Source organism: Xenopus tropicalis, chromosome 6 (assembly GCF_000004195.4).
Source record: "Xenopus tropicalis strain Nigerian chromosome 6, UCB_Xtro_10.0, whole genome shotgun sequence".
In the NCBI taxonomy this organism is placed as follows: Eukaryota; Metazoa; Chordata; class Amphibia; order Anura; family Pipidae; genus Xenopus; species Xenopus tropicalis.
Window position 1 is genome coordinate 154,432,273 of NC_030682.2, and position 24,922 is coordinate 154,457,194.

A 24,922-nucleotide genomic window follows, 5' to 3' on the forward strand; every position below is an offset into this window, starting at 1 on the left:
ACGTGGGCGAGTGTTAGCCCAGAGATAGCACGTGGGCGAGTGTTAGCCCAGAGATGGAACGTGGGCGAGTGTGCGCCCAGAGATGGCACGTGGGCGAGTGTGAGCCCAGAGATGGAACGTGGGCGAGTGTGAGCCCAGAGATTGAACGTGGGCGAGTGTGAGCCCAGAGATGGAACGTGGGCGAGTGTGAGCCCAGAGATAGAACGTGGGCAAGTGGGAGCCCAGAGATGGAATGTGGGCGAGTGTGACCCTAGAGATGAAACGTGGGCGAGTGGGAGCCCAGAGATGGAACGTGGGCGAGTGTTAGCCCAGAGATGGAACGTGGGCGAGTGGGAGCCCAGAGATGGAACGTGGGCGAGTGTGACCCTAGAGATGAAACATGTGCGAGTGGGAGCCCAGAGATGGAACGTGGGCGAGTGGGAGCCCAGAAATTGAACTTGGGCGAATTGGACCCAGTTGGACCCAGCTCCAATGACCCTGGGCAGAATGACACCGTAGGCTACAATACCGTTATCCTTAGGATAGAGCACTAACCCCCACCTTTCTGCTTAACTCACAGTAACAGTTGCCCCCTTGATGCCACCATCTTGGGAAGCAGTAACCCCTTCAGTGCCTGTCCGTATATGACACTGTACAGAATGTCATTGCCCTGAATCTATAACAAATAAATGTGCCGCTTCCTACCATTTGGATTTTGATTTTGCAGGGTCCTGTCCCTGGATTGTGCCCCCGAGAGCCTCGCATTCAGCAGCCAATCAGCAGCTCTGTTACTGGGCATCAAAGGGCATGTTTGTTCCATCGACTTCACAGAACTCCTGCCGGTCACTTACCAACTAAAGGTAATTTAGTGCCATTGGCCCCCAGTACCCCAAGTTGTACAGTTCTGTCAGCAGGTACAAGGCATCAGTAGCCCCGTAACCCTCTGTGACAACCCTCTGTACCAACCTACCCTCTGTACCAACCCTCTGTGCCAACCAACCCTCTGTGCCAACCTACCCTCTGTGCCAACCTACCCTCTGTGCCAACCTACCCTCTGTACCTACCCTCTGTGCCATACAACCCTCTGTGCCAACCTACCCTCTGTGCCAACCTACCCTCTGTACCAACCCTCTGTACCAACCTACCCTCTGTACCTACCCTCTGTGCCAACCAACCCTCTGTGCCAACCTACCCTCTGTACCAACCAACCCTGTGCCAACCAACCCTATGTACCAACCCTCTGTGCCAACCTACCCTCTGTGCCAACCTACCCTCTGTACCAACCCTCTGTACCAACCAACCTTCTGTGCCAACCAACCCTCTGTACCAACCAACCCTCTGTGCCAACCAACCCTCTGTGCCAACCTACCCTCTGTGCCAACCTACCCTATGTACCAACCCTCTGTGCCAACCAACCCTCTGTGCCAACCTACCCTCTGTACCAACCCTCTGTGCCAACCAACCCTCTGTGCCAACCAACCCTCTGTGCCAACCAACCCTCTGTGCCAACCAACCCTCTGTGCCAACCAACTCTCTGTGCCAACCAACCCTCTGTGCCAACCTACCCTCTGTGCCAACCTACCCTCTGTACCAACCCTCTGTGCCAACCAACCCTCTGTACCAACCAACCCTCTGTACCAACAACCCTGTGCCAAAATACCCTCTGTACCAACCCTCTGTGCCAACCCTCTGTACCAACCAACCCTCTGTGCCAACCAACCCTCTGTGCCAACCCTTTTCCATTTTCCTTTCCAGACAATGAGTGTGGAACCCCCTTCTTTGGTGACTGAACCCCCAGTTCCAGTTCAGGGATCGGTGTCACAGTCTCTTTCTGAAAATGACAGGAATCGTTTCCTGCGCCCCCCTCCGTTGCCTTCACGGTACTGCTCCCCTAATCCCCTACATTTACCGGTAACCTTACTGCTCCCCCTAATCCCCCACATGTACCGGTAACCTTACTGCTCCCCCTAATCCCCTACATGCACAGGTAACCTTACTGCTCCCCCTAATCCCCTACATGTACCGGTAACCTTACTGCTCCCCTAATCCCCTACATGTACCGGTAACCTTACTGCTCCCCCTAATCCCCTACATGTACCGGTAACCTTACTGCTCCCCCTAATCCCCTACATATACCGGTAACCTTACTGTTCCCTCTAATCCCCTACATGTACCGGTAACCTTACTGCTCCCCCTAATCCCCTACATGTACCGGTAACCTTACTGCTCCCCCTAATCCCCTACATGTACAGGTAACCTTACTGCTCCCGTAATCCCCTACATGTACTGGTAACCTTACCGCTCCCCTAATCCCCTACATGTACCGGTAACCTTACTGCTCCCCCTAATCCCCTACATGTACCGGTAACCTTACTGCTCCCCCTAATCCCCTACATGTACAGGTAACCTTACCGCTCCCGTAATCCCCTACATGTACTGGTAACCTTACCGCTCCCCTAATCCCCTACATGTACCGGTAACCTTACTGCTCCCCCTAATCCCCTACATGTACCGGTAACCTTACTGCTCCCCCTAATCCCCTACATGTACCGGTAACCTTACTGCTCCCCTAATCCCCTACATGTACCGGTAACCTTACTGCTCCCCTAATCCCCTACATGTACCGGTAACCTTACTGCTCCCCCTAATCCCCTACATGTACCGGTAACCTTACTGCTCCCCTAATCCCCTACATGTACCGGTAACCTTACTGCTCCCCAAATCCCCTACATGTACCGGTAACCTTACTGCTCCCCCTAATCCCCTACATGTACCGGTAACCTTACTGCTCCCCCTAATCCCCTACATGTACCGGTAACCTTACTGCTCCCCCTAATCCCCTACATGTACCGGTAACCTTACTGCTCCCCCTAATCCCCTACATGTACCGGTAACCTTACTGCTCCCCCTAATCCCCTACATGTACCGGTAACCTTACTGCTCCCCCTAATCCCCTACATGCACAGGTAACCTTACTGCTCCCCCTAATCCCCTACATGTACCGGTAACCTTACTGCTCCCCTAATCCCCTACATGTACCGGTAACCTTACTGCTCCCCCTAATCCCCTACATGTACCGGTAACCTTACTGCTCCCCCTAATCCCCTACATATACCGGTAACCTTACTGTTCCCTCTAATCCCCTACATGTACCGGTAACCTTACTGCTCCCCCTAATCCCCTACATGTACCGGTAACCTTACTGCTCCCCCTAATCCCCTACATGTACAGGTAACCTTACTGCTCCCGTAATCCCCTACATGTACTGGTAACCTTACCGCTCCCCTAATCCCCTACATGTACCGGTAACCTTACTGCTCCCCCTAATCCCCTACATGTACCGGTAACCTTTACTGCTCCCCCTAATCCCCTACATGTACAGGTAACCTTACCGCTCCCGTAATCCCCTACATGTACTGGTAACCTTACCGCTCCCCTAATCCCCTACATGTACCGGTAACCTTACTGCTCCCCCTAATCCCCTACATGTACCGGTAACCTTACTGCTCCCCCTAATCCCCTACATGTACCGGTAACCTTACTGCTCCCCTAATCCCCTACATGTACCGGTAACCTTACTGCTCCCCTAATCCCCTACATGTACGGTAACCTTACTGCTCCCCCTAATCCCCTACATGTACCGGTAACCTTACTGCTCCCCTAATCCCCTACATGTACCGGTAACCTTACTGCTCCCCCAAATCCCCTACATGTACTGGTAACCTTACTGCTCCCCCTAATCCCCTACATGTACCGGTAACCTTACTGCTCCCCCTAATCCCCTACATGTACCGGTAACCTTACTGCTCCCCCTAATCCCCTACATGTACCGGTAACCTTACTGCTCCCCCTAATCCCCTACATGTACCGGTAACCTTACTGCTCCCCCTAATCCCCTACATGTACCGGTAACCTTACTGCTCCCCCTAATCCCCTACATGTACAGGTAACCTTACTGCTCCCATAATCCCCTACATGTACCGGTAACCTTACTGCTCCCCCTAATCCCCTACATGTACTGGTAACCTTACTGCTCCCCCTAATCCCCTACATGTACTGGTAACCTTACTGCTCCCCCTAATCCCCTACATGTACTGGTAACCTTACTGCTCCCCCTAATCCCCTACATGTACAGGTAACCTTACTGCTCCCCCTAATCCCCACACATACAGGTAACCTTACTGCTCCCCTAATCCCCTACATGTACTGGTAACCTTACTGCTCCCCTAATCCCCTTCTTGTACCGGTAACCTTACTGCTCCCCCTAATCCCCTACATGTACTGGTAACCTTACTGCTCCCCTAATCCCCTACATGTACCAGTAACCTTACTGCTCCCCCTAATCCCCTACATGTACTGGTAACCTTACTGCTCCCCTAATCCCCTACATGTACTGGTAACCTTACTGCTCCCCCTAATCCCCACACGTACAGGTAACCTTACTGCCCCCCTAATCCCCTACATGTACCGGTAACCTTACTGCTCCCCTAATCCCCTACATGTACTGGTAACCTTACTGCTCCCCTAATCCCCTTCTTGTACCGGTAACCTTACTGCTCCCCCTAATCCCCTACATGTACTGGTAACCTTACTGCTCCCCTAATCCCCTACATCAGTGATCCCCAACCAGTGGCCCGTGAGCAACATGTTGCTCCCCAACCCCTTGGATGTTGCTTCCAGTGGCCTCAAAGCAAGTGCTTATTTATGAATTTGTGGTAAGGAGGCAAGCTTTTGGTTGCATAAAAAAATGAGTATAATGCCAAACAGAGCCTTCTGTAGGATGAAAGTCCACATAGGGGCTATTAATTAGCCAATTAAAGCTCTTATTGGCACCCCCAGGAACATTTTTCATGCTTGTGTTGCTCCCCAACACTTTTTCCATTTGAATGTGGCTCACGGGAATAAAAGGTTGGGGATCCCTGCCCTACATGTACCGGTAACCTTACTACTCCCCCTAATCCCCTACATGTACCGGTAACCTTACTGCTCCCCCTAATCCCCTACATGTACCGGTAACCTTACTGCTCCCCCTAATCCCCTACATGTACCGGTAACCTTACTGCTCCCCCTAATCCCCACACGTACAGGTAACCTTACTGCCCCCCTAATCCCCTACATGTACTGGTAACCTTACTGCTCCCCTAATCCCCTACATGTACTGGTAACCTTACTGCTCCCCTAATCCCCTACATGTACCAGTAACCTTACTGCTCCCCCTAATCCCCTACATGTACTGGTAACCTTACTGCTCCCCTAATCCCCTACATGTACTGGTAACCTTACTGCTCCCCCTAATCCCCACACGTACAGGTAACCTTACTGCCCCCCTAATCCCCTACATGTACTGGTAACCTTACTGCTCCCCTAATCCCCTACATGTACTGGTAACCTTACTGCTCCCCTAATCCCCTTCTTGTACCGGTAACCTTACTGCTCCCCCTAATCCCCTACATGTACTGGTAACCTTACTGCTCCCCTAATCCCCTACATGTACCAGTAACCTTACTGCTCCTCCTAATCCCCTACATGTACTGGTAACCTTACTGCTCCCCTAATCCCCTACATGTACTGGTAACCTTACTGCTCCCCTAATCCCCTTCTTGTACCGGTAACCTTACTGCTCCCCCTAATCCCCTACATGTACTGGTAACCTTACTGCTCCCCTAATCCCCTACATCAGTGATCCCCAACCAGTGGCTCGTGAGCAACATGTTGCTCCCCAACCCCTTGGATGTTGCTTCCAGTGGCCTCAAAGCAAGTGCTTATTTATGAATTTGTGGTAAGGAGGCAAGCTTTTGGTTGCATAAAAAAATGAGTATAATGCCAAACAGAGCCTTCTGTAGGATGAAAGTCCACATAGGGGCTATTAATTAGCCAATTAAAGCTCTTATTGGCACCCCCAGGAACATTTTTCATGCTTGTGTTGCTCCCCAACACTTTTTCCATTTGAATGTGGCTCACGGGAATAAAAGGTTGGGGATCCCTGCCCTACATGTACCGGTAACCTTACTGCTCCCCCTAATCCCCTACATGTACCGGTAACCTTACTGCTCCCCCTAATCCCCTACATGTACCGGTAACCTTACTGCTCCCCCTAATCCCCTACATGTACCGGTAACCTTACTGCTCCCCCTAATCCCCTACATGTACCGGTAACCTTACTGCTCCCCCTAATTCCCTACATGTACCGGTAACCTTACTGCTCCCCCTAATCCCCTACATGTACCGGTAACCTTACTGCTCCCCCTAATCCCCTACATGTACCGGTAACCTTACTGCTCCCCCTAATCCCCACACGTACAGGTAACCTTACTGCTCCCCCTAATCCCCTACATGTACCGGTAACCTTACTGCTCCCCCTAATCCCCCACATGTACAGGTAACCTTACTGCTCCCCCTAATCCCCACACGTACAGGTAACCTTACTGCCCCCCTAATCCCCTACATGTACTGGTAACCTTACTGCTCCCCTAATCCCCTACATGTACCGGTAACCTTACTGCTCCCCTAATCCCCTACATTAACCAGCAACCTTACTGTTCCCCCTAATCCCCTACATGTACCGGTAACCTTACTGCTCCCCTAATCCCCTACATGTACCAGTAACCTTACTGCTCCCCCTAATCCCCTACATGTACTGGTAACCTTACTGCTCCCCTAATCCCCTACATGTACTGGTAACCTTACTGCTCCCCCTAATCCCCACACGTACAGGTAACCTTACTGCCCCCCTAATCCCCTACATGTACTGGTAACCTTACTGCTCCCCTAATCCCCTACATGTACTGGTAACCTTACTGCTCCCCTAATCCCCTACATGTACCGGTAACCTTACTGCTCCCCCTAATCCCCTACATGTACTGGTAACCTTACTGCTCCCCTAATCCCCTACATGTACTGGTAACCTTACTGCTCCCCCTAATCCCCACACGTACAGGTAACCTTACTGCTCCCCTAATCCCCTACATGTACTGGTAACCTTACTGCTCCCCTAATCCCCTACATGTACCGGTAACCTTACTGCTCCCCCTAATCCCCTACATGTACTGGTAACCTTACTGCTCCCCCTAATCCCCTACATGTACCGGTAACCTTACTGCTCCCCCTAATCCCCTACATGTACAGGTAACCTTACTGCTCCCATAATCCCCTACATGTACCGGTAACCTTACTGCTCCCCTAATCCCCTACATGTACCGGTAACTTTACTGCTCCCCCTAATCCCCTACATGTACCGGTAACCTTACTGCTCCCCCTAATCCCCTACATGTACAGGTAACCTTACTGCTCCCCCTAATTCCCTACATGTACAGGTAACCTTACTGCTCCCCCTAATCCCCTACATGTACCGGTAACCTTACTGCTCCCCCTAATCCCCTACATGTACCGGTAACCTTACTGCTCCCCCTAATCCCCTACATGTACTGGTAACCTTACTGCTCCCCCTAATCCCCTACATGTACAGGTAACCTTACTGTTCCCCCTAATCCCCACACATACAGGTAACCTTACTGCCCCCCTAATCCCTTACATGTACCGGTAACCTTACTGCTCCCCCTAATCCCTTACATGTACTGGTAACCTTACTGCTCCCCCTAATCCCCTACATGTACAGGTAACCTTACTGCTCCCCCTAATCCCCTACATGTACAGGTAACCTTACTGCTCCCCCTAATCCCCTACATGTACCGGTAACCTTACTGCCCCTCTAATCCCCTACATGTACCGGTAACCTTACTGCTCCCCCTAATCCCCACACGTACAGGTAACCTTACTGCCCCTCTAATCCCCTACATGTACAGGTAACCTTACTGCTCCCCCTAATCCCCACACGTACAGGTAACCTTACTGCCCCCCTAATCCCCTACATGTACTGGTAACCTTACTGCTCCCCCTTATCCCCACACGTACAGGTAACCTTACTGCCCCCCTAATCCCCTACATGTACTGGTAACCTTACTGCTCCCCTAATACCCTACATATGTACCGGTAACCTTACTGCTCCCCTAATCCCCTACATGTACCAGCAACCTTACTGCTCCCCCTAATCCCCTACATGTACCAGTAACCTTACTGCTCCCCCTAATCCCCTACATGTACTGGTAACCTTACTGCTCCCCCTAATCCCCACACGTACAGGTAACCTTACTGCCCCCCCTAATCCCCTACATGTACTGGTAACCTTACTGCTCCCCCTAATCCCCTACATGTACCGGTAACCTTACTGCTCCCCCTAATCCCCTACATGTACTGGTAACCTTACTGCTCCCCTAATCCCCTACATGTACTGGTAACCTTACTGCTCCCCTAATCCCCTACATGTACTGGTAACCTTACTGCTCCCCTAATCCCCTACATGTACTGGTAACCTTACTGCTCACCTAATCCCCTACATGTACCAGTAACCTTACTGCTCCCCCTAATCCCCTACATGTACTGGTAACCTTACTGCTCCCCTAATCCCCTACATGTACTGGTAACCTTACTGCTCCCCCTAATCCCCACACGTACAGGTAACCTTACTGCCCCCCTAATCCCCTACATGTACTGGTAACCTTACTGCTCCCCTAATCCCCTACATGTACTGGTAACCTTACTGCTCCCCTAATCCCCTTCTTGTACCGGTAACCTTACTGCTCCCCCTAATCCCCTACATGTACTGGTAACCTTACTGCTCCCCTAAATGTACTGGTAACCTTACTGCTCCCCCTAATCCCCACACGTACAGGTAACCTTACTGCCCCCCTAATCCTTTACATGTATTGGTAACCTTACTGCTCCCCTAATCCCCTACATGTACTGGTAACCTTACTGCTCCCCTAATCCCCTACATGTACTGGTAACCTTACTGCTCCCCTAATCCTCTTCTTGTACCGGTAACCTTACTGCTTCCCCTAATCCCCTACATGTACTGGTAACCTTACTGCTCCCCTAATCCCCTACATCAGTGATCCCCAACCAGTGGCTCGTGAGCAACATGTTGCTCCCCAACCCCTTGGATGTTGCTTCCAGTGGCCTCAAAGCAAGTGCTTATTTATGAATTTGTGGTAAGGAGGCAAGCTTTTGGTTGCATAAAAAAATGAGTATAATGCCAAACAGAGCCTTCTGTAGGATGAAAGTCCACATAGGGGCTATTAATTAGCCAATTAAAGCTCTTATTGGCACCCCCAGGAACATTTTTCATGCTTGTGTTGCTCCCCAACACTTTTTCCATTTGAATGTGGCTCACGGGAATAAAAGGTTGGGGATCCCTGCCCTACATGTACCGGTAACCTTACTACTCCCCCTAATCCCCTACATGTACCGGTAACCTTACTGCTCCCCCTAATCCCCTACATGTACCGGTAACCTTACTGCTCCCCCTAATCCCCTACATGTACCGGTAACCTTACTGCTCCCCCTAATCCCCACACGTACAGGTAACCTTACTGCCCCCCTAATCCCCTACATGTACTGGTAACCTTACTGCTCCCCTAATCCCCTACATGTACTGGTAACCTTACTGCTCCCCTAATCCCCTACATGTACCAGTAACCTTACTGCTCCCCCTAATCCCCTACATGTACTGGTAACCTTACTGCTCCCCTAATCCCCTACATGTACTGGTAACCTTACTGCTCCCCCTAATCCCCACACGTACAGGTAACCTTACTGCCCCCCTAATCCCCTACATGTACTGGTAACCTTACTGCTCCCCTAATCCCCTACATGTACTGGTAACCTTACTGCTCCCCCTAATCCCCTACATGTACCGGTAACCTTACTGCTCCCCTAATCCCCTACATGTACCGGTAACCTTACTGCTCCCCCTAATCCCCTACATGTACCGGTAACCTTACTGCTCCCCTAATCCCCTACATGTACCAGTAACCTTACTGCTCCCCCTAATCCCCTACATGTACTGGTAACCTTACTGCTCCCCTAATCCCCTACATGTACTGGTAACCTTACTGCTCCCCCTAATCCCCACACGTACAGGTAACCTTACTGCCCCCCTAATCCCCTACATGTACCGGTAACCTTACTGCTCCCCTAATCCCCTACATGTACTGGTAACCTTACTGCTCCCCTAATCCCCTTCTTGTACCGGTAACCTTACTGCTCCCCCTAATCCCCTACATGTACTGGTAACCTTACTGCTCCCCTAATCCCCTACATCAGTGATCCCCAACCAGTGGCTCGTGAGCAACATGTTGCTCCCCAACCCCTTGGATGTTGCTTCCAGTGGCCTCAAAGCAAGTGCTTATTTATGAATTTGTGGTAAGGAGGCAAGCTTTTGGTTGCATAAAAAAATGAGTATAATGCCAAACAAAGCCTTCTGTAGGATGAAAGTCCACATAGGGGCTATTAATTAGCCAATTAAAGCTCTTATTGGCACCCCCAGGAACATTTTTCATGCTTGTGTTGCTCCCCAACACTTTTTCCATTTGAATGTGGCTCACGGGAATAAAAGGTTGGGGATCCCTGCCCTACATGTACCGGTAACCTTACTGCTCCCCCTAATCCCCTACATGTACCGGTAACCTTACTGCTCCCCCTAATCCCCTACATGTACCGGTAACCTTACTGCTCCCCCTAATCCCCTACATGTACCGGTAACCTTACTGCTCCCCCTAATCCCCTACATGTACCGGTAACCTTACTGCTCCCCCTAATCCCCACACGTACAGGTAACCTTACTGCCCCCCTAATCCCCTACATGTACCGGTAACCTTACTGCTCCCCCTAATCCCCTACATGTACCGGTAACCTTACTGCTCCCCCTAATCCCCTACATGTACCGGTAACCTTACTGCTCCCCCTAATCCCCTACATGTACCGGTAACCTTACTGCTCCCCCTAATCCCCTACATGTACCGGTAACCTTACTGCTCCCCCTAATTCCCTACATGTACCGGTAACCTTACTGCTCCCCCTAATCCCCTACATGTACCGGTAACCTTACTGCTCCCCCTAATCCCCACACGTACAGGTAACCTTACTGCCCCCCTAATCCCCTACATGTACCGGTAACCTTACTGCCCCCCCCAATCCCCACAGGTACCCACAATCCCCACACGCTTTTAGCTGGAAGTTTCTTATATTAATTCTCTGTTTGTGTGATACACAGGAGTGCAGTTCCCCCATGTACCATCAATAAGGATCCCACAGAGCGGGACAGGATAAGGGAGGAATATGAGGTGAGATTACGGGGAAGAATCAGTGGGTTTAGTTCCCAGTAAGAGAAATATCTGACGGGGTCTCACACCCACAGGCTCGGGCAGCGCTGTTATACAGAGACCAGGAGCTGCTGCTTCTACTGAAAGGGAAAGTAAAGCCAAACAGGAAAATCCTACCGAGCAGCGGGACCGAGGCCATGAAGCGATATCTGCTGCGGCTCTATGGGGAGAGACCCAACATCCAGGTACGGGGGGGTATAATCCCTAAAATTGTATCCCTGTGTTACACTGGGGAGGGGCAGTTAAGGGGGGGTCACTATATATAAATATATAAGGGGGGGCAGTAATGAAATAGAGAAAGTACAGGGAAGAGCGACTAAGCTGATAAAGGGAATGGGCTCAGATATGGGGAAAGGCTGGCCCAGTTGGGATTGGTTACACTGGGGAAGGGGCAGTTAAGGGGGGGGGTCACTATATATAAATATATAAGGGGGGGCAATAATGAAATAGAGAAAGTACAGGGAAGAGCGACTAAGCTGATAAAGGGAATGGGCTCAGTTATGGGGAAAGGCTGGCCCAGTTGGGATTGGTTACACTGGGGAAGGGGCAGTTAAGGGGGGGTCACTATATATAAATATATAAGGGGGGGCAATAATGAAATAGAGAAAGTACAGGGAAGAGCGACTAAGCTGATAAAGGGAATGGGCTCAGTTATGGGGAAAGGCTGGCCCAGTTGGGATTGGTTACACTGGGGAAGGGGCAGTTAAGGGGGGGTCACTATATATAAATATATAAGGGGGGGCAGTAATGAAATAGAGAAAGTACAGAGAAGAGCGACTAAATTAATAAAGGGAATGGGCTCAGTTATGGGGAAAGGCTGGCCCAGTTGGGATTGGTTACACTGGGGAAGGGGCAGTTAAGGGGGGTTACTATATATAAATATATAAGGGGGGGGGCAGTAATGAAATAGAGAAAGTACAGGGAAGAGCGACTAAGCTGATAAAGGGAATGGGCTCAGTTATGGGGAAAGGCTGGCCCAGTTGGGATTGGTTACACTGGGGAAGGGGCAGTTAAGGGGGGGGGGTCACTATATATAAATATATAAGGGGGGGTAGGATCACTATATATAAATATATAAGGAACTTATAATAATCTCTCTAATATATAAGGGGGGGGGTCACTATAAATATATATATATATATATATATAAGGGGGGGGGTCACTATATTTAAGGGGGGGTCAATATATATAAGGGGGGATCACTATACAGAAGGGGGTCAATATATATAAGGGGGGATCACTATACAGAAGGGGGTCAATATATATAAGGGGGGATCACTATACAGAAGGGGGTCACTATATAAAGGGGGGATCACTAAACAGAAGGGGGTCACTATATATAAGGGGGGGTCACTATAAGGGGGGGGTCACTCTATATAAGACATAAGTACAATACACTCACCATTACTGCCTGTTGCCTCAGATTCCTGTTTCGGACCCTATTGATGCGGAGGAGTCGCACTCAGACCCCCAGACTCGCAGACCCCCTCGTTTCACTGTAGGAGGCAATATGGCATTTGGTCACAATCCTCTCCTGGGGGGGCCCAATCCGTATCTGTCCCAAGATTCCCAGGTAAAATGGTTACACAGATTTGTTGGTGTGTCACAATCAGTTACCCAAACCCAGAACAACTGCCCCGGTCCCAGTCCCAGCTCACACTTCTGCCCATAACAGGAACCTTGGGCCCCTTTGGGCTCAGAACCAGATGGGTCAGAACCAAATACCCCAATACTGTAGGTACAATATATCCCACCCAGAGGGGTCTCTCTGTGACAGACACACTGGTTCCACTTGTACCCAGAATGCCTCTCACTTCCCAAAGTTACACCGGGCAATAGGTTTCTGGCTGCTGGGGTCAGTGACCCCAATTCAGATCTGGAAAGAGGCAGAAGAGAATGTAAAATATAAAAAACAATGAAGCAGTTGCCATTTTCTTACATACAAACCTGAATGGAAATATAAAAACCCTTTACTTGTCTCTATGGGGAGGGTTCAGCCATAGTGGGGCCAGGGTTGGGGGCCACAGGACAGACACATCATGATCCCATAAGAGGGGCCAGGGTTGGGGGCCACAGGACAGACACATAATGATCCCATAAGAGGGGCCAGGGTTGGGGGCCACAGGACAGACACATAATGATCCCATAAGAGGGGCCAGGGTTGGGGGCCGCAGAACAGACACATAATGATCCCATAAGAGGGGCCAGGGTTGGGGGCCACAGGACAGACACATAATAATCCCATAAGAGGGGCCAGGGTTGGGGGCCGCAGAACAGACACATAATGATCCCATAAGAGGGGCCAGGGTTGGGGGCCACAGGACAGACACATAATGATCCCATAAGAGGGGCCAGGGTTGGGGGCCACAGGACAGACACATAATGATCCCATAAGAGGGGCCAGGGTTGGGGGCCACAGGACAAACACATAATGATCCCATAAGAGGGGCCAGGGTTGGGGGCCACAGGACAGACACATAATGATCCCATAAGAGGGGCCAGGGTTGGGGGCCACAGGACAGGCACATAATGATCCCATAAGAGGGGCCAGGGTTGGGGGCCACAGGACAGGCACATAATGATCCCATAAGAGGGGCCAGGGTTGGGGGTCACAGGACAGGCACATAATGATCCCATAAGAGGGGCCAGGGTTGGGGGCCACAGGACAGACACATCATGATCCCATAAGAGGGGCCAGGGTTGGGGGCCACAGAACAGACACATAATGATCCCATAAGAGGGGCCAGGGTTGGGGGCCGCAGGACAGACACATAATGATCCCATAAGAGGGGCCAGGGTTGGGGGCCACAGGACAGACACATAATAATCCCATAAGAGGGGGCAGGGTTGCAAGATATTGTTTTGTGGTAATTTGTACTTCTAGAACATTCCGTGTTCCGGAGCTGTTCCTAATTCAGCGGTTCTGCAGCTCCTCCCACAATCAAAACCAGACGAGCAACGAGAACTGGAAGAAACAGCGCGGGAAAGAATCATGCCATTGTCTGAGGTACGACCCCAAACACAACTATTCTCTGCCCCCAATAGGAGCTCATTTAATCTCAATAGTCCCCATAGTAATGTGCAGCCCCCCTGGGGGCGAGTGGGGGGATGGAGGAGTGGCTGGAAGGCCTGGACTTGTGGAACCCCAACTAAATAGTCAGTAAATGTAAAATTTGGGGTGAGCATATTTGTTTCCCTTGGAACCCTTCTAGCTGCTGCCGCATAGCTAATACAGCAGTGATTTCCTGTACATGGAACCTGGTTTTACAGGGGAGGGTTGTTTATACAGAGAGCATTTTATATTTGAACAATGAATTTTTTCATTTCCTATGAATAATGTTGAATCTAATGACATTTAGAGTGAAACAAAGCTCCGGGTCCCAGTGAGGGAACACTGGAAGGAGTTGGGAGAAGAGTGTGAGACAAGTGAAGAAGTAAATGATTTAGAGGAAGAAGAGAGGATCCTACAGAGAATATCACAGGCTGAAACCTTGGGGTCCTGTAAAACTGACCCAGAAACCATTCAGCTTCCCCTGCGCCCCCTTCCACCACTGACTGGCAGAGAGAGCCTGAGACGGAGAGCACAGGTACATGGTTACTAGGAATGTACTGAATCCAGCATTGCTTTGGGGTTCGGCCAAATATCCCAGCACTCTTTGCAGGATTGAAATTTGACCAAATCCTAAAGGGGTCATGTATGACTGCAGCGCAATGGTATCAGGTGTAACGCCCCCTTTTGACTGCAGTGGTGGTGGAATTCTGGGGAACACTCTATTGTGGGAAGAAACGATGGCGATTACACTTGAACTGAGCCAAACCAAATCTGAACCTTTAAAATTAGACTTTTACATCTCAACTGAACATGATGACTTTTTCTTTACAGATGATGTGATTTTGAATTTTTTTAAATTAAAGTATGGAAATAAGGACTCATTTCTTTCTTTCTGTTCAGCCACATCCTTTATGGAAAAACTGGCATTTGGCTGAATCCAGAAATAACCATAGTGAGTAATAAAGGAAAGGAACTGGTGAAACCCAAGGAAGTGATGAGTAAAGGAAAGGGAACTGGTGAAACCCAAGGAAGTGATGAGTAAAGGAAAGGGAACTGGTGAAACCCAAGGAAGTGATGAGTAAAGGAAAGGGAACGAGTGAAACCCAAGGAAGGGATGAGTAAAGGAAAGGGAACTGGTGAAACCCAAGGAAGGGATGAGTAAAGGAAAGGGAACAAGTGAAACCCAAGGAAGTGATGAGTAAAGGAAAGGGAACTGGTGAAACCCAAGGAAGGGATGAGTAAAGGAAAGGGAACTGGTGAAACCCAAGGAAGGGATGAGTAAAGGAAAGGGAACTGGTGAAACCCAAGGAAGGGATGAGTAAAGGAAAGGGAACAAGTGAAACCCAAGGAAGTGATGAGTAAAGGAAAGGGAACTGGTGAAACCCAAGGAAGGGATGAGTAAAGGAAAGGGAACAAGTGAAACCCAAGGAAGTGATGAGTAAAGGAAAGGGAACTGGTTAAACCCAAGATAAGAAGACATAAGAGCGAGTGAGGTAGGATAAAGAATCTGGAGATAGAGGTGATAAGGAGAAGTAAAAGGCACCCAAAGAGGGATTTGGCTCCCCCAAACGGGAGAATGCCAGTTGAAGAGCATATGATAAGAAACAAAAGAGGAGGGCAGGTTAGGGGCGGAGCAGGATAAAATGCATTTTGATCACCAGAGTTAGTAAAAAGGATCCATTTCTGTTCTGTTTCTTTTCAGATGCCGTTTGCTTCACGAATTCCTCAGAGGCAGCCAAAGTCACATTCCCCTGAGGTAACTGTCCCTCCCACTCCCACTGGAGTCCCTCCCACTCTGATCCTAATGTCCTGCTATACTGTGCCCTTTCCTTGCTTATAATATACCCCCTTACATTGTGGCTTGGGGCGCTCTGTTTTTATTCTATACACTTCTTATTGTCTATGGAGTTCTTCCATTTGCTTTGCCAAGCACTAACACTCATATCCAGAATCTCAGCCATAAAGCAGGGCAGGGCTGCTGCTTACAATGGGGGGATCAGATAGGATCTGTGCCACTGTGACAGAATGCTCTGTTATACAGATAGCTAGAATCTCAGCCATAAAGCAGGGCAGGGCTGCTGCTTACAATGGGGGGATCAGATAGGATCTGTGCCACTGTGACAGAATGCTCTGTTATACAGATAGCTAGAATCTCAGCCATAAAGCAGGGCAGGACTGCTGCTTACAATGGGGGGGGTCAGATAGGATCTGTGCCACTGTGACAGAATGCTCTGTTATACAGGTAGCTAGAATCTCAGCCATAAAGCAGGGCAGGACTGCTGCTTACAATGGGGGGGGGGATCAGATAGGATCTGTGCCACTGTGACAGAATGCTCTGTTATACAGATAGCTAGAATCTCAGCCATAAAGCAGGGCAGGACTGCTGCTTACAATGGGGGGGGGGGGGGGGGGGGGTCAGATAGGATCTGTGCCACTGTGACAGAATGCTCTGTTATACAGGTAGCTAGAATCTCAGCCATAAAGCAGGGCAGGACTGCTGCTTACAATGGGGGGGGGGGGATCAGATAGGATCTGTGCCACTGTGACAGAATGCTCTGTTATACAGATAGCTAGAATCTCAGCCATAAAGCAGGGCAGGACTGCTGCTTACAATGGGGGGGGGGGGGGGGGGGATCAGATAGGATCTGTGCCACTGTGACAGAATGCTCTGTTATACAGGTAGCTAGAATCTCAGCCATAAAGCAGGGCAGGACTGCTGCTTACAATGGGGGGGATCAGATAGGATCTGTACCACTGTATGTATGTATGTATGTATAACTTTATTTATAAAGCGCCACAAGGGTACGCAGCGCTGTACAGAATGCTCTGTTATACAGATAGCTAGAATCTCAGCCATAAAGCAGGGCAGGACTGCTGCTTACAAAGGGGAATAAGGGGCAGTATATGGAGCCACATATATATATATATATATATATATCAGTAGAACAGCTGCTCTTGCAGAGCGGTATCCCAGGGTGCCCAGTGTAACTACATTATTGGTTCTGCCCCCAGAGTACAGTGGAAGCTGCTGTGTCACCTGAGATCCCTTCCCTTCCGCTGCCGACATTCCCTTCTGAGCCGGAGCAGTTGGAAAGGCACCAAATCCCCTCCCCTGATGAACCAGCACTAAATGGGTCCTCTGAGGAGCAACGTGTTGCGGCCCAACCAGTCCCTCCATTCATGCTGCAATACATACAGGAGACCTGGTTCACTGATATTTTCCCTGAAGCAAAGGTGAGATGAGGTAATATGGGGTAATATAGAGTCATATGGGGTAATATGGGGTAACATTGGGTAACATGGAGGCCACTGTGGGCTAGATACCTCAGTAGCAAACCTGGAATTCCTGCTTTCATTTAGTGGTGTATGAGACTCGAGATGTTTGCAAACGGGGAGTACTTGAGAGTAAGCTCATGGGGCAAGGTGAGCACTTTGTTTCACACACGATTACACAGAGTTACACACAGGGTTACACATAGGTTACACACAGGGTTACACACAGGGTTACACACAGGTTAAACAGGGTTACACACAGGTTAAACAGGCTTACACACAGGGTTACACACAGGGTTACACACAGGCTTACACACAGGGTTACACACAGGGTTACACACAGGGTTACACACAGGGTTACACACAGGGTTACACACAGGGTAGTCAAAAAGCCTCTTCTTGAAAAAGGAATAGTGACTGTTATAGTAGGAGAGAGTTAATATGGGTCCCTAGGCATTTCCCCTGCTCTCTGCTTGAGTCAGAGTAGGAAAGGGGGTGGATACCAAATGGTTGAGCCCCCCTGGAATTATACATACGTAGGGATGATTCTAAGGGACTGGTTGGCATTTATAGGAAGAACTACACCATGTATGTGAGGCTGAGTTTGTATCCCGACTTCTACACGGACTCGCACATGTCGGCCATCCCATGCGCTCCGACATCCTGATAGCTGTGAAGACTTTGCTACTTAAAGGGCAACCTAAAAACCTAAAAGAGATTCACAGTTCTCTGATCCAAGCAATGAATCCCACTCAAGGGCTGAATTTAGAGGTAAGGAATATCCTTTTGTCTCAAACAATTCTAAATTGATACACCTAAATACAGCAATACTGCGCCCCCCACCTAAATAGAGTGATACTGCTCCCCCCACACCTATATAGAATGATATTGTGCCCCCCCACCTAAATAGAGCGACACTGCCCCCCCACACCTAAATAGCGTGATACTGCGCCCCCCCACATCTAAATAGAGCGATACTGTGCCCCCCACACCTAAATAGAGTGATACTGCCCCCCCCACACCTAAATAGAGTGATACTGTGCCCCCACCTAAATAGAGCGATACTGCACCCCCCACACCTAAATAGAGTGATACTGCGCCCCCCCACACCTAAGTAGAGTGATACTGCGCCCCCACCACACCTAAATAGAGTAATACTGAGCCCCCCCACTTAAATAGAGTGATACTGTGCCCCCCACATCTAAATAGAGTAATACTGAGCCCCCCCCACTTAAATAGAGTGATACTGTGTCCCCCAACACCTAAATAGTGATACAGGTCAAATCATCAGATTAAACTTTCATTCAAAACAAAAATAACAAAATATCATGAAATGTTAGAAATAACAGTATTCTCTTGATCCTCCATTAGAGTCCCCAAATGTATATTGCAAGTTAGTAGAGACCCAAAGGCTCCCACTAGGATCAGTAGAAGAAGTAGATCTGTACCTTCCAGCTAGGATCAGTAGAAGAAGTAGATCTGTACCTTCCCACTAGGATCAGTAGCAGAAGTAGATCTGTACCTTCCCACTAGGATCAGTAGCAGAAGTAGATCTGTACCTTCCCACTAGGATCAGTAGCAGAAGTAGATCTGTACCTTCCCACTAGGATCAGTAGCTGTCAGGGGCAGCCACAGGTGAGTGGCTGGCAGGTAGGAGCCTATGTGCAGATAACCCAGAACTCCCTTAAAGGGCCAGACAGCCAAGTTAGATGAACGAAGGAGTTTTAATGAAAACAAACAGAATGGAAATAAAAGTAATGTACAAGCCTGTGATAAATACAGAGTCCGGTAACAAGTGAATCCAAAGGCAGGCAGGGGTCAGTCCAGGCAGTGTTCTAGCAAGTCCGATAATCAGGCAAGGGTCGATTCAGGCAGAGTTCTATAAGATCCGTTAGTCAGGCAGGGGTCAGTCCGGGCAGAGTTCAAGCAAATCCAGAAAGTCGGGCAGAAGTCAATATCACAAACCAAACAGGAACCAGGCAGGGAACATAGGAATCAGGTATCAGAAGTGGCAAGACCAGGCTCAGCGGGAACGATGATCGAGCACTGGGTGTAGTCTGGAGAGGGTTTATATAGTCTGGTGATTACTAAAGCAACCACACATGTGATGACCAATATAGACAGAGAAACTGGTAGAAAGGCAGAAACGACATTAGGGCAACCGATCCCATGTAGCTCAAAGAGCCCCCTGTGGCTCAGCAAGTATGTGCACCTAGAGTTCCGCATACAGTCCAGGGTTCGAATCCCTATAGTTCCTGATATTACCCCCCCCCCCCTTAAAGATCGCCCTACGGGCGATAGCCCAGCCAAACAACAAAATTTTAAACAAATAACATTTATGCATTGAAATAAAGTCATTAAAGGCATTGCAAGGACTGGATATGCAAGTGAGAATACTGCAAGGCTCAAAAACATCAGCAGGGAGTGAGCCACCAGGGTCTGGAACCAGAGCCAGAGAGTCGTCAGGGTCAGAAGCCGAAACAGGAGTGCCGCCAGAGTCAGGAGCCAGGACAGGAGTGCCGCCAAAGTCAGGAGCCGGAGCCAAAGCCAGGACAGGAAAACCGCCAGAGTCAGGAGCCAGGACAGGAGTGCCGCCAAAGTCAGGAGCCAAAGTCAGGAGCCGGAGCCAAAGCCAGGACAGGAAAACCGCCAGAGTCAGGTGCCAGGACAGGAGTGCCGCCAAAGTCAGGAGCCGAAGCCAGGACAGGAAAACCGCCAGAGTCAGGAGCCGAAGCCAGGACAAGAGTGCCTCCAAAGTCAGGAGCCAAAGCCAGGACAGGAGTGCCGCCAGAGTCAGGAACAGATGCCAGAGAGTCACTAGGGTCATTAATACAAGGAGGGCCACCAGGATCAGGATTTAGAACAGAGAAGTTGCCAGAATCGGGAACCACAGCGGATGAGACGCCAGGGTCAGGAGCCACAGCGGATGAGACGCCAGGGTCAGGAGCCACAGCGGATGAGACGCCAGGGTCAGGAGCCACAGTGGATGAGACGCCAGGGTCAGGAGCCACAGCGGATGAATTACCACACAAAACACCCATTACAGGTGGAGGACCAACATAGACACCCATTACAGGTGGAGCACCATCATACATACCCACTACAGGTGGAAGGGAGATGCCCAGGAAAGCAACAAGACCACCAGAATCTGCGACAACAGAACTACCAGACCTAGTAGCAGGGAAGGTAGGCCCGGAAGCAATTTTATCCTCAGAGGCTGGTGGTAGAAGCATTGGCACTGAAGCGAGAGCAGGCACAACCGCTGGCATTGAGGCAGGAGCAGGCACAATTGCTGGCACAGGAGCTAGCAGGACCACTGGCACGGGAAGGATTGCTGGCACGGGAGCCGTCACGGGCAGAAACGCTGACATGAAGGCAGGAACTGATGGCTGGAGAACTAGCACAGAGGCAGGAACTGATGGCTGGAGAACTGGCACAGAGGCAGGAACTGATGGCTGGAGAACTGGCACAGAGGCAGGAACTGATGCAGACATGACTGCTGGCACAGGAGGAGGCAGCCGTCGGGGTGCAGGTACGGAAGCTGGCACTGGCTGGGTAGCAGACACCGGAGCAGGCACTGGCTGGGTAGCAGACACCGCAGCAGGCACTGGAACCGGAGACTGGACTGCGGGTAAAGGAACCGGAGACTGGACTGCGGGTAAAGGAACCGGAGACTGGACTGCGGGTAAAGGAACCGGAGGCTGGACTGCGGGTACAGGAACCGGAGACTGGACTGCGGGTACAGGAACCAGAGACTGGACTGCGGGTACAGGAACCGGCAAGCTAATAGCAGGTGCTAGAGCAGGCAGCAGCAGCTTTCGGGGAGCCGGCACAGGAGCAGACAGCTTTCGGGGAGCCGGCACAGCAGCGGAGTCTGGCACAGCTGCTGGCATTGAGGCAGGAGCAGGCACAATTGCTGGCACAGGAGCTAGCAGGACCACTGGCACGGGAAGGATTGCTGGCACGGGAGCCGTCACTGGAGCAGACAGGGAGATAGCTGGCACTGGAGCAGACCAAAGGGTCGCCAGGAACAGAAGCCTGAATCAGAGGGTCATCAGAAGCCGAAGCCAAAGGGTCGCCAGGAACAGAAACCGAAGCCAAAGGGTCGCCAGGAACAGAAGCCGAAGCCAGAGGGTCGCCAGGAACAGAAGCCGAAGCCAGAGGGTCGCCAGGAACAGAAGCCGAAGCCAGAGGGTCGTCAGGAACAGAAGCCGAAGCCAGAGGGTCACCAGGAACAGAAGCCAAAGCCAGAGGGTCGCCAAAGCCAGGAGCCAGAACAGGAGTGTCGCCAGAGTCAGGAACCAGAACAGGAGTGTCGCCAGAGTCAGGAGACGAAGCCAGAGGATCATTAACATAAGGTAGGCCACCAAGGTCAGGATTTAGACAGAGAAGTTGCCAGAATCGAGAGCCACAGCGGATGAGATGCCAGGGTCAGGAGCCACAGCGGATGAGACACCACACAAAACACCCATTACAGGTGGAGGCCCATCATAGACACCCATTACAGGTGAAGCACCATCAAACACACCGACTACAGGTGAAAGAGAGATGCCCAGGGAAGCAACAAGACCACCACTCACTGCAACAGGACTGGCAGAGTCTGCAACAACAGAACCACCAGATCCAGTAGCAGGGAAGGTAGGCCCAGAAGCAATTTTGTCCTCAGAGGCTGGTGGCACAAGCATTGGCACTGAAGCGAAAACAGGCAGAACCACTGAGACAGAGGCAGGAGCAGCCACAACTGCTGGCACGGGAGCTGGCAGAACCGCTGGCACAGGAGCCGTTACGGGCAGGACCGCTGGCACAGAAGCTGGAACTGATGGCTGAGAACTGGCACAAGTGAAGGAGCTGGTACAGACAGTACTGCTGGCATGGGAGGAGGCAGCCGTCGGGGTGCAGGCACAGGAGGAGGCAGCCGTCGGGGTGCAGGCACAGGCTGGGTAGCAGACACCGGAGCAGGCACTGGCTGGAAAGCAGACACCGGAGCAGGCACTGGCTGGAAAGCAGACATGGGTACAGGAACCGGAGACTGGACTGCGGGTACAGGAACTGGCGGGCTAATAGCAGGTGCTAGAGCAGGCAGCAGCAGCTAGTATCTGCTCCGGTGCCGGCTGTCCAGCTTCCAGTGTCTGCTCTGGTGCTAGCTATCTCCATGCCTCCTGCTCCAGGGCTTGTTCCCCGATGGCTGCCCGCTCCTGTGCCAGACTCCGCTCCTGTGCCGGCTTTCAGGGAGCCGGCACAGGAGCGGAGTCTGGCACAGGAGCGGAGTCTGGCACAGGAGCGGAGTCTGGCACAGGAGCGGCAGCCATCAGGGAACAAGCCCTGGAGCAGGAGGCATGGAGATAGCTGGCACCGGAGCAGACACTGGAAGCTGGGCAGCTGGCACCAGAGCAGATACTAGAAGCTGGCCAGTCTGCACTGGAGCAGACAGGGAGATAGCTGGCACTGGAGCAGACAGGGAGATAGCTGGCACTGGAGCAGACAGGGAGATAGCCGGCACTGGAGCAGACAGGGAGATAGCCGGCACCGGAGCAGACAGGGAGATAGCCGGCACCGGAGCAGACAGGGAGATAGCTGGCACTGGAGCAGACAGGGAGATAGCCGGCACCGGAGCAGACAGGGAGATAGCTGGCACTGGAGCAGACAGGGAGATAGCCGGCACTGGAGCAGACAGGGAGATAGCCGGCACTGGAGCAGACAGGGAGATAGCTGGCACTGGAGCAGACAGGGAGATAGCCGGCACTGGAGCAGACAGGGAGATAGCCGGCACTGGAGCAGACAGGGAGATAGCTGGCACTGGAGCAGACAGGGAGATAGCCGGCACTGGAGCAGACAGGGAGATAGCTGGCACTGGAGCAGACACTGGAAGCTGGGCTGCAGGAACTTGAGCAAGAGAGAGGTTTTTAATAGACAGACTCATGAACTGGGGTTCAGGTCTGAGAGACTTGAAAACTGTCACAGGTTTGATGTCAGACTGCGGAACAGCCAAAGCTGACAGAGGGACAGATACAGACTGAACTGAAGGTAAATGAACAGACATGGGCTTAATGGCAGTTTGAATCTCATCCTCATTGGAATCCAAATCTTCCCGATCTTCATAATCAGAAAAATCAGTATAGTCATCTTCACAGTCTGGTTCCTCATCACAAAAATCATAAAAGGAAGGAACAGTTGGCTGGTGCATATTCAATATATTTAACTTAACAAGCTGTGAATATCTTGGGACTGGAGGGGTAAACAGGAAAGGTTTTACAGAACCAGCAGTCACAGTGGTACTTGAAGAAAATAAGTCAGAGGAAACTGGGAATAAATCCCCAGTAAAAGTAGCTTTCAGATAGGACAGAAAAGCACAGGAATTCTCCAAAAAACTGGCCTTTTCTGCAATGCACCATTCCGCCCATACACGAGCATCTCCCTCTAGGAGATATCGAGCTATACGTCTACTCCTGAAAGAATTAGTGGCTTGTACAAAAAATGGAGCAGAACTTAAGTCTTTATATGATAGCAGAAAGGCAGAAAAAGAATCTTCCTCACCTTTGTATTTCTTGAGGGTAGAGAGCCAAGGAGCAGCAGAGAGTTGTAGTTCAACATCACAGGACATGGAGGAGTTACCAGCAGGCTCCATTTTGTATGGCTTGGTCATTCTGTCACAATCTCCCTGAGGAGACGCCGTGGAGTACCAGGAAGGTGGGAGCCTGAAGACTGGGTAACCCGCAGTGTAACCATAGATCACAGAACTGGTGTCAGAGGCCATGATGATAGTGAAGAACTTTAATACCTAGTGACGTAACAGTGCAGACAATGGATACACACACTGAATATAGAACGGCAGGCAGAGGCGGAATCCAAAACAGGCAAAAGGTCAGGGCAAGCGGCAGTCAAGCGAAGTCGAGGACAAAGGTCAAAACCGGGAAATCAAGGCAGAACTAGGAAGGGCACCAGGGAACAGGAACAGGACACGGGAAACTGGAGCTTGGAACCAGCAAGATAACAAGAATAGACACAGGAACAGGGCAGGAATAGGACACGGGAAACTGGAGCTTGGAACCAGCAAGATAACAAGAATAGACACAGGAACAGGGCAGGAATAGGACACGGGAAACTGGAGCTTGGAACCAGCACGAAAACAAGAATAGACACAGGAACAGGGCAGGAATAGGACACGGGAAACTGGAGCATGGAACCAGCAAGATAACAAGAATAGACACAGGAACAGGGCAGGAATAGGACACGGGAAACTGGAGCATGGAACCAGCAAGATAACAAGAATAGACACAGGAACAGGGCAGGAATAGGACACGGGAAACTGGAGCTTGGAACCAGCAAGATAACAAGAATAGACACAGGAACAGGGCAGGAATAGGACACGGGAAACTGGAGCTTGGAACCAGCAAGATAA

General features: G+C 50.7%; 1 protein-coding gene across 3 annotated transcripts in view; it reads left to right on the top strand.

The window, feature by feature from the left end:
* The window catches only part of wdr97 (WD repeat domain 97), a 115,386-nt gene that overhangs the window by 81,044 nt on the left and 9,420 nt on the right, over nucleotides 1–24,922 (top strand). For 2 of the 3 annotated variants that reach the window (XM_031904102.1, XM_031904104.1), the window contains 10 exons: nucleotides 707–839; nucleotides 1,735–1,859; nucleotides 11,090–11,159; nucleotides 11,234–11,383; nucleotides 12,622–12,771; nucleotides 14,083–14,205; nucleotides 14,558–14,785; nucleotides 15,953–16,006; nucleotides 17,263–17,484; nucleotides 18,097–18,294. In XM_031904102.1, coding sequence (XP_031759962.1) covers nucleotides 707–839; nucleotides 1,735–1,859; nucleotides 11,090–11,159; nucleotides 11,234–11,383; nucleotides 12,622–12,771; nucleotides 14,083–14,205; nucleotides 14,558–14,785; nucleotides 15,953–16,006; nucleotides 17,263–17,484; nucleotides 18,097–18,294 — 1,453 coding nt within the window. The remainder of the gene's footprint in view (nucleotides 1–706; nucleotides 840–1,734; nucleotides 1,860–11,089; nucleotides 11,160–11,233; nucleotides 11,384–12,621; nucleotides 12,772–14,082; nucleotides 14,206–14,557; nucleotides 14,786–15,952; nucleotides 16,007–17,262; nucleotides 17,485–18,096; nucleotides 18,295–24,922) is intronic. The other variant, XM_031904103.1, reaches the window with a different exon arrangement.